The sequence below is a fragment of the Gallus gallus genome, chromosome 1 (assembly GCF_016699485.2).
Source record: "Gallus gallus isolate bGalGal1 chromosome 1, bGalGal1.mat.broiler.GRCg7b, whole genome shotgun sequence".
Classification (NCBI taxonomy): Eukaryota; Metazoa; Chordata; class Aves; order Galliformes; family Phasianidae; genus Gallus; species Gallus gallus.
The window spans coordinates 33,556,803-33,573,181 of record NC_052532.1 but is presented as its reverse complement, the minus strand read 5'-3'; the positions used below and the strand labels follow the sequence as shown (position 1 = coordinate 33,573,181).

Sequence of the window (16,379 nt, the reverse complement as noted above, 5' to 3'; positions counted from 1 at the left end):
CATGCCAATTTAACATTTGAATCACCTGTAAGCTACTGAGGAGCAGCCCCAGTCCTCTGCTACTACTGTGTATTTCTTCTCTGGAGGAATACATTTCTGTAGGCAACCAGGAATTCAAGATCTCAGTAGCTCACTACTTTCCAAACCTGAGATACTCACACAGACCTTAGAAGACACTCTTGTATTTCTGCACTGCCACGGACTGCTTGTTAAGTTTACAAATATACAATATTTGACATTATTAGCCGCACCAGGTTGGTTCACAGAATACAAAAGATAGCAGAATATAGTACAAAAGAAGGCTAATGCAGACAACTGAGTCAAGGAATAGCTTTGAACTAAGATATGCTGTGTATAAATCTAAGAAGGGTCACATATCAGAAGGGTATACTCCAAACTATATCACCAGTCTGCTGCTTATTTAAATAAGACCCTTTCCCCCCTAGCTCCAGGTCAACCACCACTCCCTACCTCAATTCAGCTTCATGGCTGGGAAGAAATGTGCCTCCAATGACTTCAGAAGCCCTATGAAATTATCACTTTCCTTAAAAAAAAAAAAAAAACACATGCAATTGACAGTCGAGATGAACAGAGATATTATAAGAAACTATTTTACTCAGTAATCCAATACAGCCTGCACACTGCCCAAGCCACTTTAGAAATAATTTAAGTCATTCCTCTAAACTGTCAAAATATTCTTGAAAAAAGAAGCTCTTGATGCTTCTTCTAAAGCCTTTGCTTAAAAAGTGGAACACTGCTGAGAAGTAGGTACTTCAACAAGATCATGAAGCAACAAGGTCATACTGAAAGAGAAGCATCTCAAGACAGCTCACTTTCACACAGAAAGGAGTTTCAGAACCAAGGAGTACCTCCCATCCACCTCTGTCTTTACAAATTAAGATACCCACGGTGTCATAATTATCTTTATATCCTCCAAAACAATAGCTATAGGCATCCATCTGTACAGATCTAGCTTTAGCATTATGATAACCTCAATAAATACTCTTCTGCCATCTATACAATGTGCAAGGAGAGGAACACAATTCCCTTATGCCTACAGTTGTTCTAGTTCTTAACTTTAGTTAGCCTTAAGAATGGGGATGTTGAAAAAAAAGAAGTGCAGTAAGATGTTGAGCCCACAAGTCGGAAGCATCTTGTCCACTTCCACCTGACACACAGGTATGCAGCTCCTGTACAACACAGAATCATAGATCATAGAATGGCCTGGGTTGAAAAGGACCACAATGATCATCGAGTTTCAAACTCCTGTGCTATGTGCAGGGTCGTCAACCACCAGACCGGGCTGCCCAGAGCCACATCCAGCCTGGCCTTGAATGCCTCCAGGGATGGGGCATCCACAACCTCCTTGGGCAACCTGTTCCAGTGTATCACCACACTCTGTGTGAAAAACTTCCTCCTAATATCTAACCTAAACCTCCCCTGTCTCAGTTCAAAACCATTCCCCCTTGTCCTATCACTATCAACTCTCATAAACAGGAGGGGGAATGGCATTTTACACGCTCCCTTCAAGTACTGGAAGGCCACAATGAGGTCTCCCTGAAGCCTTCTCTTCTCCAAACTAAACAATCCCAGTTCCCTCAACCTTTCCTCATAGGAGAGGTGCTTCAGCCCTCTGATCATCTTAGTGGCCCTCCTCTGGACCCACTCTAAGAGCTCCACGTTCTTCCTGTACTGGGGGTCCCAGGCCTGGACACAGTACTGCAGATGAGGCCTCACAAGAGCTGAGTAGAGGGGGACAATCACCTCCCTCTCCCTGCTGGCCACCTCTCTTTTAATGCAGCCCAGAACATAGTTGGCCTTCCAGGCTGCAAGCACACACTGCTGGCTCATGTCCACCTTCTCATCCACCAGGACCCCCAAGTTATTCTCTGCAGGGCTGCTTTCAAGATCTTCCCCCAGTTTGTATAAATACCTGGGATTTCCCTGACCCAAGTCTAGCACCCTGCACTTGACCTTATTGAACCTCATTAGGTTTTCATGGGCCCACTTCTCCAGCCTGTCGAGGTCCCTCTGGATGGCTTCCCTTCCTTCCAACATATCGACTGCACCGCTCAGCTTGGTGTCATCTGCAAACTTGCTGAGGGTGCACTTGATGCCATCGTCTGTGTCACTGATGAAGATGTTGAAGAGCACCGGTCCCAAGACCGACCCCTGAGGGATACGGCTTGTGACCGGCCTCCACCCTGACACAGAATCATTGATCACAACCCTTTGGCTACATTCAGCCAGCCAATTCCTAATCCATTAAACAATCCATCCTTCAAATCCATACCTCTCCAATTTAGAGAGAAGGATGTGGTGAGGGACCACGTCACAGGCTTTGCAGAAGTCCAGGTAGATGACATCCATTGTCCTTCCATCCACTGAAGCCGTCACTCCATCATAGAAAGCCACCAGATTAGTCAGGCACGATCTGCCCTTGGTGAAGCCATGCTGGCTGTCTCGAATCATCTCTGTGTCTTGTATATGCCTTAACATAGCTTCTAGGAGGATCTGCTCCATGATCTTCTCTGGCACAGAGGTGAGGCTCACCGGCCTGTAGTTCCCCGGGTCTTCCTTTCTCCCTTTCTTAAAAATGGGAGTAATGTTTCCCTTCTTTCAGTCACCGGGGCCTTCACCAGACAGCCATGATTTTTCAAATATGATGCAGAGCAGCTCGGCAACCACATCAGCCATCTCTTTCAGAACCCTGGGATGGGTATCATCCATTAAAGCAACAGCAAACCCACTGGTACTGCTAGAGGAGTACCCAAGCAACCCGAGGAGGCCAGTTTACACCACCCAGGGACTAGACAGAACAATTAATATCTGTTACTCCTTCCTACTTGAGGAGTTAAGAGCAAATAAGCTACGTGAAGAATAGCACCGTTAAATCCTCATTTCCAAATCCAGCACCACATGCATGCTCCGCTAGCCATGTACAAAAGAGGCCCATTTTCCTTCAGTATCAATACTCAGATAACTCAGAACAAGATTTACAAGTGCACACATAGGGGTTATGGTTTCTGAACCACCAACAGTGGTGCACTGCGTGCTGAGCCGCGTGCAAACTGGTTAAGTGGTAAAGGATGTATTGGTGCTATGTTCCCTCACAGGCACTTGTCTAAAGGACATCCAACGGCCAGTTAGCTGCCAAATCACCACGTCCCTAAGGCAGCTAAACATGTCAGCAGCAAGCAAACCACTAGCCAAGGTGAACCCCAGAAACCACAAGCAGCAAAAAGCCTTCTGGCCACACCCTTTCTCCTACCCTCATGCATGAAAGCCTGGCAGCATGCAGGGACCTGGGTTTCCTGCATTTACAGTCTCTTCAGGTTACCTAGCTGTCTAATTAGGACTGATTCCTTAGCCCCTGGCTTCCCGATATCAAAAAGATTCTCAAGCTATCACACAATGGCATCACAACTTTGATGTGTTATCACTGTGCTAACATCAAGCAGAATTATCCCTTAATACAAAGAGTTCTTGTGACATCAAAGAGCACTGTAGTGATACCGCTTGCAGACAGAGCAGCTCTAGCTACAATTTCCAGCCCAGCACATCATACCAAACAGCTGCTCACCAGCAACCTAAGTGGGATGGTCAGGACCAGACTGTACGGACCCCCATAGAGGAGCAAACCAAGTCAGAATTCCTACCAAGCTATGTTTACAAATGCCACTTCCATTTGCAGCTACAATGGGGGACGGTGACACTGAAGGAGGGAATGGTTATCAGAGGTGCTTGCTGCCCGAGTCTTTGTTGTTCAGAAGCCAATGCACTTAGCTGAAGGGCAGAGTACTTTTTTATTTGTAAGAAAAGAATGGCTTATAGAGCAACTAGCTATAACAATAAACACTGTGAGCACTGTGACAATCGTGTTAGAAGGAGGCAGAGAGCAGCCTGCACGCCCTGCAGAGGGGCTCGGATCACGAGCGTTTTTCCTGCTCAGTGAGCAGGACAAGCCCGATCCATCTCCAGAGGCTCATCTGCCTCAGCCCTTCCCAGCAGGCACCCAAGCCACGGTTTGCCAGCCAGCTCGGAAACCCCTCGCTGCCCACCGCGCCTCTGTCTGGCAGCTCTCCTGGTTATGTGAAGCCTCGATCTCACCCCGGACCCAAAAAGCCTTTCATGGCTGACAGGTATGCACACACACACACACAAAAAGTTAAGCTTGGAAAGAAGAATGAAAAAACTACCACTTTCAGGTAGTGCAACAAAACCGCAGGAATCATTTGATCCCGCAAGATCGGGATTCTGCGAGATAAGGGGAGAAAAACGACCGCGGGGTGACAGGAAACCCACAGACCTCCGAGCAGCGGAGGGGCTCCTCCCGCCCAACGAAGGCCCGCAGCCCCGGGCGCTGCGTGAGGCGCGCTCCGTCCCCACACGTCGCACACCACGAGCAGTTGCGGCGGGGCCCACCCCGGGTCCGGGGAGCGCACCGCGTCGCTGTATAACGGGAGCCCAGGTGGAACGCAGCCCTTTGGGTGCTGCGTCTCGGGTTCACACACCCATCCCCGAAGTACGGATTTATTGCTGTCTGTGCCTTATGTAAGCCATCCGCCGACAGCACCGGGAATAAAAGCCCCGAGGTGCTGCCACTCGACACTTTCTCGTCCTCCGCTCCACGGAGGGCTCTGCAGCGGGGAAACGCCGCGCAAAGAAAAGGAGAGCCGGGGCTCAGCCGGCACCGGTCCGGCACAACGCCTGGATGCGGCGCAGCCCGGCGCTGCGAGGCTGCAACACTTCCTGGGATGGCTGGAAAGCCTCATTCAATACCCGGCGATCATTCTTTCTGAGCCACCCGGCGCACAACCACAATCCCCGGGGCTGGGTGGGGGCAGCCTGGGGAAGGGGCACGGCTCACCATTGTCTCTCGCCTCCGTATCGCCGCCGGAGGCGTTCTGCGGTTCCCCCCCCCCGACGGTACCGGCGGAAGGTGCTCCGCCGCCGGGCCCCGGCCGCGCCGCCGCCCCACGAAGTTCGGGCAACAGGCACCGGGCCGGGCCGACCTCCGCAGGCCGAGCCCCGAGGCCGGGAGCCGCGCCGCTTACCTTTCACTTGACTTTCATACTCCGCTATAATCTCTTTGTCCTTTTTGAATCTGCTCGGGGTTGACATTATCCGCTCGCTTCTTCCGCTTCTCCCTCTTCTCCTCTGCTTGTATTATTATTAATTATTAATTGTTATTATTATCCGGACGGGCTCGCCAGCTGCCCCGGCTCGACTCGAGCCCGAGCGAGCGCGGCGGAGGGCGCTGCCCCGCGGGAGCGCCGCCGGCGGAGCGGTAGCGAGGCGGAAGGCGGCGCTCAGACCAAGCCCGGCGCGGGCACCATCGCCTCCGGCAGCGCCTCCGGCAGCAGCAAGGCGCTCCGCGGCCCGGGGCCGCCGCAGGGCGGGGCGGCGGCGGCGGAGGGGCTGCCGGGGGGCACCGCTTCCACTAGGCGAGGGCGGGGGCCCGGCGGCTGCGCCCCACCATTGTTATCGCTCCTCGAGCGCCCAGGAAAAAGGAAAGGAAGAAGAGCGCGGGCGGCGGGAGGGAGCGAGGAGGAGAGCTGGCCGGCGGCCGTGCTCGCTCCGTACGCCAGAGGCACTGCTTACTGCCGCCGCGCTCGCTTGGGTGGGGACTCCGGGCCGGCGCTCGCCCCGCCGCCGCTATCCCCGCGCAGCGGCGCCCGCCGCATGGCCCAGCCCCGGCGCGGGGCGGCACCCTGCCGCGCCCCGGAGAGGTGTCTCCGAGAATAAACTTCTCCCCGCCCACCCCCGCCGCTCTATTCTTCCTTCTCGCTTCCTCGGTCGCTCGCTCTGCTCCCGGTGGCGCCCGCTCAGCGTCCCGGCTGCTGGCAGCTGGGCCCGCAGGCCCGGCCGTGCCCCGCTGCCCCGAGGCGGGAGGCGCGGAGGGAGGGAAGAGGCCGCCCCCGCCCCTGGCGAGCAGATGGCGGCCGGGTGCCGTCTGGGCAGCGGCGTGCGAGGGGGCCGCGAGGTGACGGAGGGGCCTTGAGCCGCCGGGGAAAGTTAAAGCTTCTCACTGCCGCCTCCGCAGAGCTGCGCGGGGCGGGAGGGGCCGGGAGGAGAGGCGACCGCCGGAGACCCCGCGTTCCCCCTGCGGGCAGCGCGAGGCTTCGCCGCCGCTTTTCTGCGCGGCCCGCGGCTGCCCCGCGCCGCGGCGCGGTGATGGGGCGTGGCGGCGTTGTGGAAGGGCTGCGGCTGCCCTCGGGGTGCAGCTCCTTCCCGAGGGCTGTCACCGCCCGTCCTGGCAGTTCTCGTGGGAAGGAAACAAAGCAGGGTGGGTGGCCGCCCGAAATCTTGCTCCATTGGAGCGCTGTGCGTGGCACACGGGGACCGAGGCCCTGCTGGGAGGATGAACGGCAGGCCGGTGGGCAGCGGTGCGTGGCCCTGCCTGCTAACCTTGTGAGCCGGGCGCTGCGGTGAGCAGAAGGCCGTCAGGAAGGGCAGAAGGAGTTGCAGGTGGGAGTACAGCCCCCGCGCCCTTGCTCTGGGGTGACTCTAGCAGTGTGGGGTCAGCCTCCATCTCTGCCTGCGGAGCTGGCACCAGGCTCAGCCCTATGGGGCTGTGGAGGATAAGCGAGCTGCCAGTGCCGCAGGCTGAGATGATGGTGTGTGTGCCAGGAGCTGAGCACAGCAGTTGGCAGAGCCAGTAGCCATGCTGCTTATAGGTCCCATACTCCAAGCTTGGTGTCAACCACTGAAAGAGTCAGACGTGGCTCAGGTTGTAAAATCCTTTTCCCTGTCCCCTGGCTGCCCTGAAATTCAGCATTTGGCTGAGAAGAGCTGGGGGGGAAGGAAAAAGCAAAGGATGGCTTACATTGCTACCATTTGATGGGCAAGGAGTGTGGCTGTCGTTCTTGGAGTCAAAGTGAAATGTGAAATTCCAGGGCTACGGATGGAGACTTTGGGCTGCAGGCAGATGAGCCTTGAGGAGTTTAAAAGCAGGCAGTGGAGTTATGGAGACATGGAGTGCTCTGCAGACTTCAGGTATGTCCAGAAGCACTTAGGCAAAGTTGCAGACAAGGAGTTTCCAAAGGTGGCTCCTGTGCGGTGGTAGTACACACAGAAATAAAATACCCGTGGATTCTGTCATGGACAGGCAGTCCTGATGTGGCCAGGCCTGACCCTTCAGGACAAACTGGAGTGAGCAGTGGGATCATCTGCTCTGGAGTGGCTTAAGCCAGCTACACAATAATTTGGCTTGATTTGAGCTCTAGTGCTACGTGGATCTGGCCTTTGAAGGGAAGTGGCACGCTTATTGTGTTAATGCTGACATCCTTGCCCATGTTTATATTTAAATCTCAATAAAACATTGCCTAAGCATTGCAGCTAATCACTTCCACACCTCTATCACGTCTTCAACGTGTTAGTAGTAAGTGTTCACATACCCTTTGCAATTCATCTTTCAGATCATTAAGCACCATTCTCTCCCCTGCTACTGGACCAAGGGCAGCAGGATTCTTCTTACTGTTTTCATGTGTTGTTCTATGTAATTTTATTATGTCTCTTCCTTTTGCCCTGCCAGTAGAACCTCTCCTCAGTGCTGATCCTGATCCAAATCACCCAAAACAGGAGAAAAATAATCTGAAAGCCAATTTAACTCCAAGCTGGACGCTTAAATTACATCCTTTGAATAAGATGCTCTGACACAGAAGAGCAATCGTCTTCATAATCCCTCCTAACTCTGATTTCCATCTCAGCTATTGATGCTTACGTCTTTCTTTCTGGCTGTTCTGGTCCATCTGTTAGTTTGGGGACTGGCAGATTTGCAAGACAGTGGGCCACTTTCCCGTGGGACACAGGACACTAACAGGAGATCAGCTGTGGACCTTGCCTAGTTGCACAGAACACAGTATTTCTGCAGCTGGTGAGGGTGGAGAGTGTGGTCAAGTTCCCTTGTGCCCCAAGTGAGGCTCTGCAGGTTAGTGTCTCAGGTCAGGCCAGTCCCCATCTCTCTGGTGTGGGAGCTGGGCATGCAAACCGTGCCCAAAATGTGGCAGGGATTAAGAACGTGAAGTTACTTGCTTTCTCCTCTATGGAGGCTGAAGGACAGAGATCCCTCTTGCCTCCATTCCTGGGATGGGAAATACTGCCCAGATATTTCTGACCGGAAGAGTGCAAGATGGGGACTGGATTTCCATGTATATACCATCCTTTTCCTTCTGTGCTAGATGCTGCAGCCAGAGGATGTGCCTATCTGTGGAGCGGCAGGTAGAGAATTCCTGATTCTCTGCAATTGCCTGTGAAGGTAGAGAAACCCTGGTTTCCCTCTGGAGATTGCTCTCCCTTGTTGGTGCATTCAGCCTGCTCAGGTCAAGGCTGCCTGTCCACGGCAGGATCACTGGCTAGGGATGGACTCGTGTTCCCAGCTGGCTTGAGCATGGCTGACTCAGAGCTGCGCATACTCTGGATCCCTGAGTTAGGGTTGGCCTCCAGGACAACCAGGATTGAGCTGGTTGAGAAATCTGATTTCTACCCTCCCACACCCCCTGCTCTTCTTTAGGGATTGCCAAAGGATTGTGCGTTATTACATGATGGTAATCTTCTTTGAAGATGTTCGTGGCAGCTCAAGTCTCCGGACTCAATTCCGCACTGATTTACGGAGCCTGCAATCCCATGGCAAGGAGGGTGATTGCACAGGAACAGACCCTGCCTGGCTCTGTGACACCACATTTGAGGTGACTTACAGGACGGAGGAGATTATTACAGAAATTCCTGTCTTCTTTCCCGAAAGGGTCCCTGCAGACTTCCCATCAATTTCAAGAGCAGCAAGCACTGGAGGTGTGGAACAGTGCTGTTATATGTGTATTCATAGATGGTGCTTCAAAATGCTTGGCTATCCGTGCTGTAATTCTGTGAACTCTAAATTAGTGCATGAAGAGCATATTCAGGTCTTGTCAGGGGGGAACGCTACAGACATTGAAAATGTATTAGAATAAAGCTGACTGAGAGCACATATGCTGTTGGAAGAGGCAGAGTTGTATAAAAAATGCAATGCAGTTGGGTACTGCAGCTGTACAATACGGGAGCAGAGTTTGTGAACCATACCTCAATGTACAGTTAGATAATCTACTCCATCAGGGAACTGGAAATCCTGAATTATGTATGATAAAGCAGAGATGTGTTTATACAGAGAGCAGTTCCTGCAATACTTGATGCACTCAGTGCAAAAAAAAAAAGGAATAACACGAGCAAGCTGGATTCAGCCTGCTTGAGGACTTCGTTATTGCATTTCATTTACACAGCCTGATGAGCTGTGCGGTATTTCATTTCTTGTGCTGCTAATAAAAATAGACTGTATGTAACTGATGGCTGGAATATCACCGAGCCCTGAGAGCACATAATGAAATGCAGCCTCAGACAACAAAAACCTACACTGATTTTCTGTAGGCTGAAAAGAAGACAGAAATAATTCATCGTGCTTTACAATTGCAGTCAGTCAGTCATTTAACTGTTGGGCAGTAAGTCTCTAAATGAAAGACCAAGCATTAATTGAAACAACGAAACGTTTGATTGTGATTGGAAAAAAAACAATAAGAAGCTGCATTCAATGAGCTTGTTCAAATGTTTGTCACTGATAAGACGCACGTTTCTATAGAATCAAATCTATTTGCTCGGGAATTAGATTATTTTAGTAAATGTAGTTGCTTATCTGAGGTATAAAACCAGTGAAGCTTTTTTTCTCGCTCCCAATCAGTGCAGCACTTAATGCTGCTCTGTGCTCATAAACTCCTGAGACACGGAGACAAAATCTGGGATAATGGGGTTTGTCACTGGCTGTGGAAGAGCTGGGAATTCACCCTGTCTGACCTGAAAGTGAGTGGCTTTAAAGCATTCAGCTGGATCTCTACAGCTATGAAATGAGGCTCTGCGTGCTGTCTGAACTTCAGTAGTCCAGGAAAGGCATTTCCCTCATCTGAGCTTCTACGTGAAAGCTGTCACTAATCTTCCATTTCCAGGAGCAGTACTCTGACCACTGACATAGGAGCATTGCTTGTGAGGTCCTGTGCATGCCATCTCTTCTGGAAGAGAAGCCCTAGGGGTTTAATGTGCACCTCCTTGGATTACTGTTTTTGTTTGTTGACAAATTGCTGGGTTTCTTTCAGACACAATGATCCATGTGCCCATTTTGTTAGCTTTACACACCTAAATTTAGGCAAATAAAGGCACATGCCTATTCTAAACATGTCATTTAACCTCCTTCAGAAGACAACCAGGAGACGTGGGCATGTCCTTAGTGGTGATTACTGCGCCTCACTTATTTTAGATACTTATTTTAGGATGGGTTTTGTTCCATTTTTCCTTACTGTCCTAACTGGGAGTCATACCAGACAGGAGGGACATCCTCTTTTGAAAACCCGACTGTAACATGCTGAATGTTAACAACAGTCTATTAGAAATATGGGTATTAATTTTAATGCCTCGCTCCCAATTAAAATGCGCGGATACGCATCTGCAGATTGTTTGTTCATTTACTATTTGTAGTCATGTTGGAAAGGAATCCTCTTGGCCTGCTGTTTGAAGGAGAGTTCAGGAAAAAATGCGATTAGGTAACTTTCTATATGTGTGTTGTGTACAGCCAAACATGCCGTGTTCAAATTCATGTGACAGCTTTGTCAGCACGGAATGCATAGATCTTCCGAATCCAGTGGGGAATTGTTGATATCACAGAAGAAAATATCTTCCAGGTAAAGTCACTGGCTTGAAATGAAAGAGAGCCCCCTGTCTCAATAAGGTAAGGTAAGATTCCAGCCCTGGAGGACTGGTCGTGTCTGGCATGTGAAAAATCGTTTTATTTCTTGTAAAACAAAAAGACAAGTACCACAGCCAAAGCTCCTGACATTAGTTTAGTTGCTACTTTGTTTGAAGAAATTCATGAGACTTAAAGCAGTAATTGGTATGTCAATATTTAGTCCTCCGGCTTTAGCATCATGAAATGCAGTTTAATGTTTCCTTGTTAATTTCTTCATTTTGAGCGGTGCTAATAGGACTAATGACATAACTGATATATGGAAAGTTATGAGGCTAATTTGTGCCTTTTACTGTTATTAGGAACATTATCCTTCTCCCCGTGGTGTTGCTATTTACTTCCCAACTAGCAATTACAAAGAGGGATAAATTTGGGGTAGTAACTTTCTCATTTAATGAGAAGAGACTGAGGCAGCTTTGCTGGTTTAAAGAAGACACATCTGAGTAATTACTTTCCCAGGGCAGGCATGGCATTATCTGTAGGGCTACTTTCATCCTGTTGGTAGCCTTTGAAGCCCCCGTATTCCACATCTTCTCACAATAATGATCTGAATGCCCAATCTGTAAGCCTCGCACACCTAAATTTAGGCAGCTGCATGTGCCTTACACCTGCCAGCTTACCAACACCAGCATTATTCTGGATCTTTATCTCACTCCTTAAACTTAACAGCTGTATTGTGCAGAATAGTGTTAGGAACTTTTATGGTTTGGCTTTTCTTTCCAAGCCTGGTGGGAGAACACCGGTGTGCTTGAGAGAGCTCTTCCAAGTGAGCCTGAGGGGCCAATTCAAGTCTCTGATGAGCAGATAATTGCAACTCTGATAATTAGCTTTTGGTTTTAAATTTTCCGTTTCTTTATTGTTTATGTTTGTTCAATCAGTTCTCAGCTAAAAATGAAGTACTTCTGCCACTTCATTACTGCTGACCTTCTCATGCTAATGACTCTGAATGGAGAACATTAAAAGTTGGAGTGAATTTAACAGAAGAGAATGTGCTCCAAGGAACAGCAGAGAATTGAGAACACTGTATTTTTTAAAATTAGTCCTATATGCTTCATCATGCTGTTGCTGTCTGACTTTAATGAGAATGCTTACATGAATAAGGCTGCTGGATCGCACCCCCGGCATTTAATAGAGGTATGTAACTCCTAGTCTTGCTATCCTTATATGGCCTAAATAGGCCAGCTAGATCTTTTAGAATCTCAGCTTTTGGGGCTCCTTCTGTCCGTGCCAGTAGCTTAAAGGTTGTGAGCCGCCCTTATTTGTCCCAAAAGGGCATTAATTTTGAAACCCAGCAATGACACTTCAAATGTCAGCCCTGTTCATTTTGGCAGAAACATCCGTCTAGTGCGCATATTTATTAGTGTGGGCCAGAAGGGTGGGAACAGCTGCAGCCTATCAGGCTAAAAAAGTGCACTGCTATTAATGGTCTACCCGAGATGCTGCTGTTGCCCTGATTCAGCCCCTTGGCCTACCCTCTGGCTGTGCCCTTCTCCAAGAGCAAAGCATATGTGGAGAGGAGCAAGAGAGGAAAAAGAAAGGCCATTTCTGTAGTATTTTCTCTACTGATGAGTAGTAGCAGTGTGCTCAATTTATTTTTCCCCCAGGTACTTCTGGCTTTTCTGTTGCAAAAATAAGAACCAGAATCATGGAGGGGGGTGTCGGATGGCCAGATCTCCAGGCAAGTGGAGGTAGGAAGGGATACAGGCCCTGATGTGCACTTGAGACCTGGTATTTCTACATATTGCACCCAGCTGTTAGTATGAGCTGGGTGGTGGCAGCTGGAAAGGCTTCAGGCTGCAGAACGAACTGAATCGAGACCTCCTACTTCTTGGACAGCTGTTCACTGAATTAAAAGGCAATGTGAAGTCATTCTCCTAACATTGGGTTTTAAAAGACACGGGTAACCTAAGAACACTTCTTTCAAACACCTTATACTTGTGTCATCCTCAAAAGGGACAGTGGTCCTTGCTGCAGTCTCCCCCTCAAAATATGGAACACCTAGCCATGGGCTAAGAGGGGTCTTCAAACATTTCTCTGTCCTTAGCTTTTCTTAATGGCTGGTTGTAAGGGGCTCTCTTCATGCAACATGCAAGGTTTGGTGTGAATTTAGTGTTGCTTATGTTTTCCTAAGGCCATGCCGGCTTCCCTGCAGCAGAGGCATAGATGCACCAGGAGCTGGGCACACAGGAGGTGCTGCGGGTATGCATGTCTCTTATTGGACCCGATATCTTGTCATATCCTCAGGTTGCAGCTGACCCTCTCTGCACGTTTGGGCCACCAGTTCTCATCAGCCGGAGATACAAAGAGGTTTGAAGGTAAAATACGATGACCTCAGCTTCACAACTGTGGCTTCAGAGTAAAGCTTTCAAGTTTTCATCCCATTGTCCAGGAAGACATCCTTTACTAAAGGGAATCGGCAGGGAATTCAGGGAGTTTGAGTTCGTTTTTGTGTGTGTGTGAGGGGTGCATTTCTTTGCTCTTTTCTTCGTCTTAGTTTCTTTTTGTTATTTGTGTTCAGTAGCACAATGTCACAACAACAGGGTGTGCAAATATTACAAAAGGCACATCTTTTTCTAAGCGAGTAATGCATAAATATATTACATACACACATGCAACAGGGTGTTTATATATTACTTTGCCTCTGTCATCTGTTTCTCACGTGCACACACATAACCGTAAGCTTTATGGTGACAATAACTGCTTCAAAAAATTATTTCTACCAAAGACGATCTCTGTCTAACATCATCCCCAGTTTTCAGCAGTGCAGAAGACAAAGATGTACAGAATGTGTTTCCTGGGGGCCTCCAGTGCAGTTTCCAATGTAGAACTTCAAAATATTTCAGATGTCAGAGCTCCCTCAAGTGGGAAGATGAGGAAAGCAAACTGGTGCGAGGAGGAGGTTGCCTACAGACCAACCAAAGCTTCTAAAACTCAAAAAGAAAACATTTATAGGAGACATTTGTTCATGTTGGGTTGGGCGGCATGGATTATGCAACTGCCATGGAGATTTGTTATATTCACTTCCTATCAATACCATTCTCTGAGATCCAATAGCTGAAGCAAATATAACACAAAATACAAGCCGTTTGTTTCAATGTATGTGAACAGGTGCAGGTTTGCAGTCCTAAAACAGATTTGCAGTATCTTTGTATACCTACAGGAGCTGCTGCCTCTTTTTGCAGGCTTCCAGGTATGACAGTGAATGAAGACGTGCCCACATGGGTAACAAAGTGTAACCCAGGCTAAGTAGCACATACACAATTATTCAGCACAGATATTCAGCACAATTATTCACGAGGTTTCCAGTATTTCTAATTCTGGTTGCAGTTCTTTCAGTGGCTTTCATATCCCAGAAATCTTTGTTGTTTCTGGGGAAAGGATACATTGTGACATGCATTTTATAAATATCTTAAATTGCTTTTCCTGAATATGGTTTCAGCTGTCACGTGTATTAATAATGATTAGACTGACAAATTAATAGCATTACACTGATAAATTCATACGAGAAGAAAATTAATTAATGGAATGTAATGTTCCTTTCTAACCAACTTATGCTTACATAGTTGACAATGTTAAGTAGTGATTCAAGTTGTAGATTTAGAAATGGGCTGGCAGCAGATGAGCAGTGCTGGTGAACCAAGGAGAAGAGTCAGCGTGATGGCTGCAGTTTGATGGTGGCTCAGCCTATGAGAATCTGCATCAGAGGCAATGGTATCAGATACAACAACAGCACTACATAAATCATGTGCATTGTTATGCATTCTCCAGGTACGTAAGATGTTGCCTGGCAACTGTGTGTGTCCTTGCTCTGCAAAGTAAGTGATTTTAATTATTTCTCTGATACTGCGTGATCATGGAATTTAGAAAACTGGCTCTGCATGATCACTTTTAAAATGGCATTAATTAAAAACTAAAGTTCCTTTCTCCAGTCATCAATGTGCCTTGTCTTAATCAAGCATCTTGTGCTTCTGATGTTCCTAAGCATACATTACAGTATTGCAGTTCAATTGCAATTATACAGAAGCAGTTTTCTTTCCCTTGAGTTTTCAGGATTTATAGGATTTATAAAACATCCTTCACGGAATAAAAGGATGTTTTTTTTTTCTCTGGCAGTTTATTCGTTCATCTCTGTGCCCACGGAGACAAGAAATTGAGGCATTTTGTTCTCCTGTTTCTTGGACCTCCACTCTGCATAAGGGAAGCTACAAATACTCAGGCTGTCTTGTTGCATGTCAGTCATTTACAACATGCTTCATATGGATTACATGAGCTAAATACACTCTGAAAATTAGAGCTGATATATACTATGTTGCCAGGTTTCTGTAAACTATAAGTAGCTACTGCACTATTACTTAGAAAGGCTAAGAATAGGACATGTTAGTAAAACACTTTAAAATCACAGACCTGATGGACATTCCAGTCTACGGTCTTCAGTATGCTGGCCTCTGTTGGAGAGCACACTCAGAGGAGGAACTGAAAATCTCATGAATCTTTACAGGCACAGCTTCAGCAGGAAGGGGTGACACTGCATTGTCACCAATTCCCTGTACCACGCTGGCAGGACACCCAGCAGTGTGGAGCCACCCCACTGTTCCAGCCCACTTTGATGGGGTGAATTAGAAGTAGCTCTCCTATTCGTAGAATCATAGATCATAGAATGGCCTGGGTTGAAAAGGACCACAATGATCATCGAGTTTCAATCCCCCTGCTATGTGCAGGGTTGCCAACCACCAGACCAGGCTGCCCAGAGCCACATCCAGCCTGGCCTTGAATGCCTCCAGGGATGGGGCATCCACAGCCTACTTGGGCAAGTTGTTCCAGTGTGTCACCACCCTCTGGGTGAAAAACTTCTTCCTAATATCTAATCTAAACCTCCTATGTCTCAGTTTAAGACCATCCCCCCCTTGTCCTTTCACTATCCACCCTTGTAAACAGCTGTATCCCCTCCTGTTTATTAGCAACCTTCAAGTACTGGAAAGCCAGAGCCTTCCCTTCTCCAAGCTGATCAAGCCCAGTTCCCTCAACCTTTCCTCATAGGAGAGGTGCTTCAGCCCTCTGATCATCTCAGTGGCCCTCCTCTGGACCTGGTGGGCTGTTGTGATTTCACCACATATCTGGTTTAGGACTTCTGCCTGTTTGAGCAACTTAAACTCTTGGACTGGACCTCTTAAGGAACTTAGGTATTGACTTCTTTTCTCTCTGGATCCTGATTGATTTTAGGCAAAAGGTGATGCTGAGTTGCTCAAAGGTAAGAACTTCCAGATAGATGTGGTAATTCAGCTATACCAAAGAAGTATTTTCAAATTGCATGGGTAAGTTTCTAGTGAGGCAGGGGGCCTCCAACATTACTAGCCACCTGGTGCAGCTTTCCTTGAGTTGAAACCGTGGAGGCAGGTATTCAATGCAGTTCTACCTTATTTCTATGTTTTATCCAAAACCTAGTTGTTGTGGGGTAGGTAGAGGAAGAGGGTAGGTGTGGGCCCAAGTCCAGCCATTGTGCTCTTTTTGTGTCTTTACAGCTAATTGCCCATTAGGGAAGCCTCAGGAAGTAACTGAGTGCTAGATTGCTCCTTCTAAGAAAATAGCTCTGGAAGATGATCTAAGAGAGGATAGCATT

General features: G+C 48.3%; 1 protein-coding gene and 1 long non-coding RNA gene across 8 annotated transcripts in view; one reads left to right on the top strand and one right to left on the bottom strand.

Moving 5' to 3' along the window:
* The window catches only part of SRGAP1 (SLIT-ROBO Rho GTPase activating protein 1), a 140,277-nt gene extending 134,985 nt beyond the window's left edge, over positions 1 to 5,292 (bottom strand). For all 5 annotated transcript variants that reach the window (XM_046938079.1, XM_015281504.4, NM_001080101.2 and 2 more), the window contains exon 1: positions 5,058 to 5,292. Coding sequence is in view for 4 of the 5 variants with exons in the window: in XM_015281504.4 (XP_015136990.1) it covers positions 5,058 to 5,124 (67 nt within the window). In the remaining variant the exon portion in view is untranslated. The remainder of the gene's footprint in view (positions 1 to 5,057) is intronic.
* Positions 5,293 to 5,630: 338 nt separating this feature from the next.
* On the top strand, positions 5,631 to 15,498 carry LOC121109403. 3 transcript variants are annotated; one of them, XR_005847877.2, is made up of 4 exons: positions 5,631 to 6,289; positions 6,900 to 11,896; positions 12,367 to 12,450; positions 13,007 to 15,498. It is a non-coding gene; the product is annotated as an uncharacterized LOC121109403 (long non-coding RNA). The 3 variants fall into 3 exon arrangements; XR_005847871.1 differs by lacking the exon at positions 5,631 to 6,289 and having other exon boundaries at positions 6,302 to 10,700; positions 11,641 to 11,896; XR_005847876.1 differs by lacking the exon at positions 5,631 to 6,289 and having other exon boundaries at positions 6,302 to 11,896.
* Positions 15,499 to 16,379: the final 881 nt, after the last annotated feature.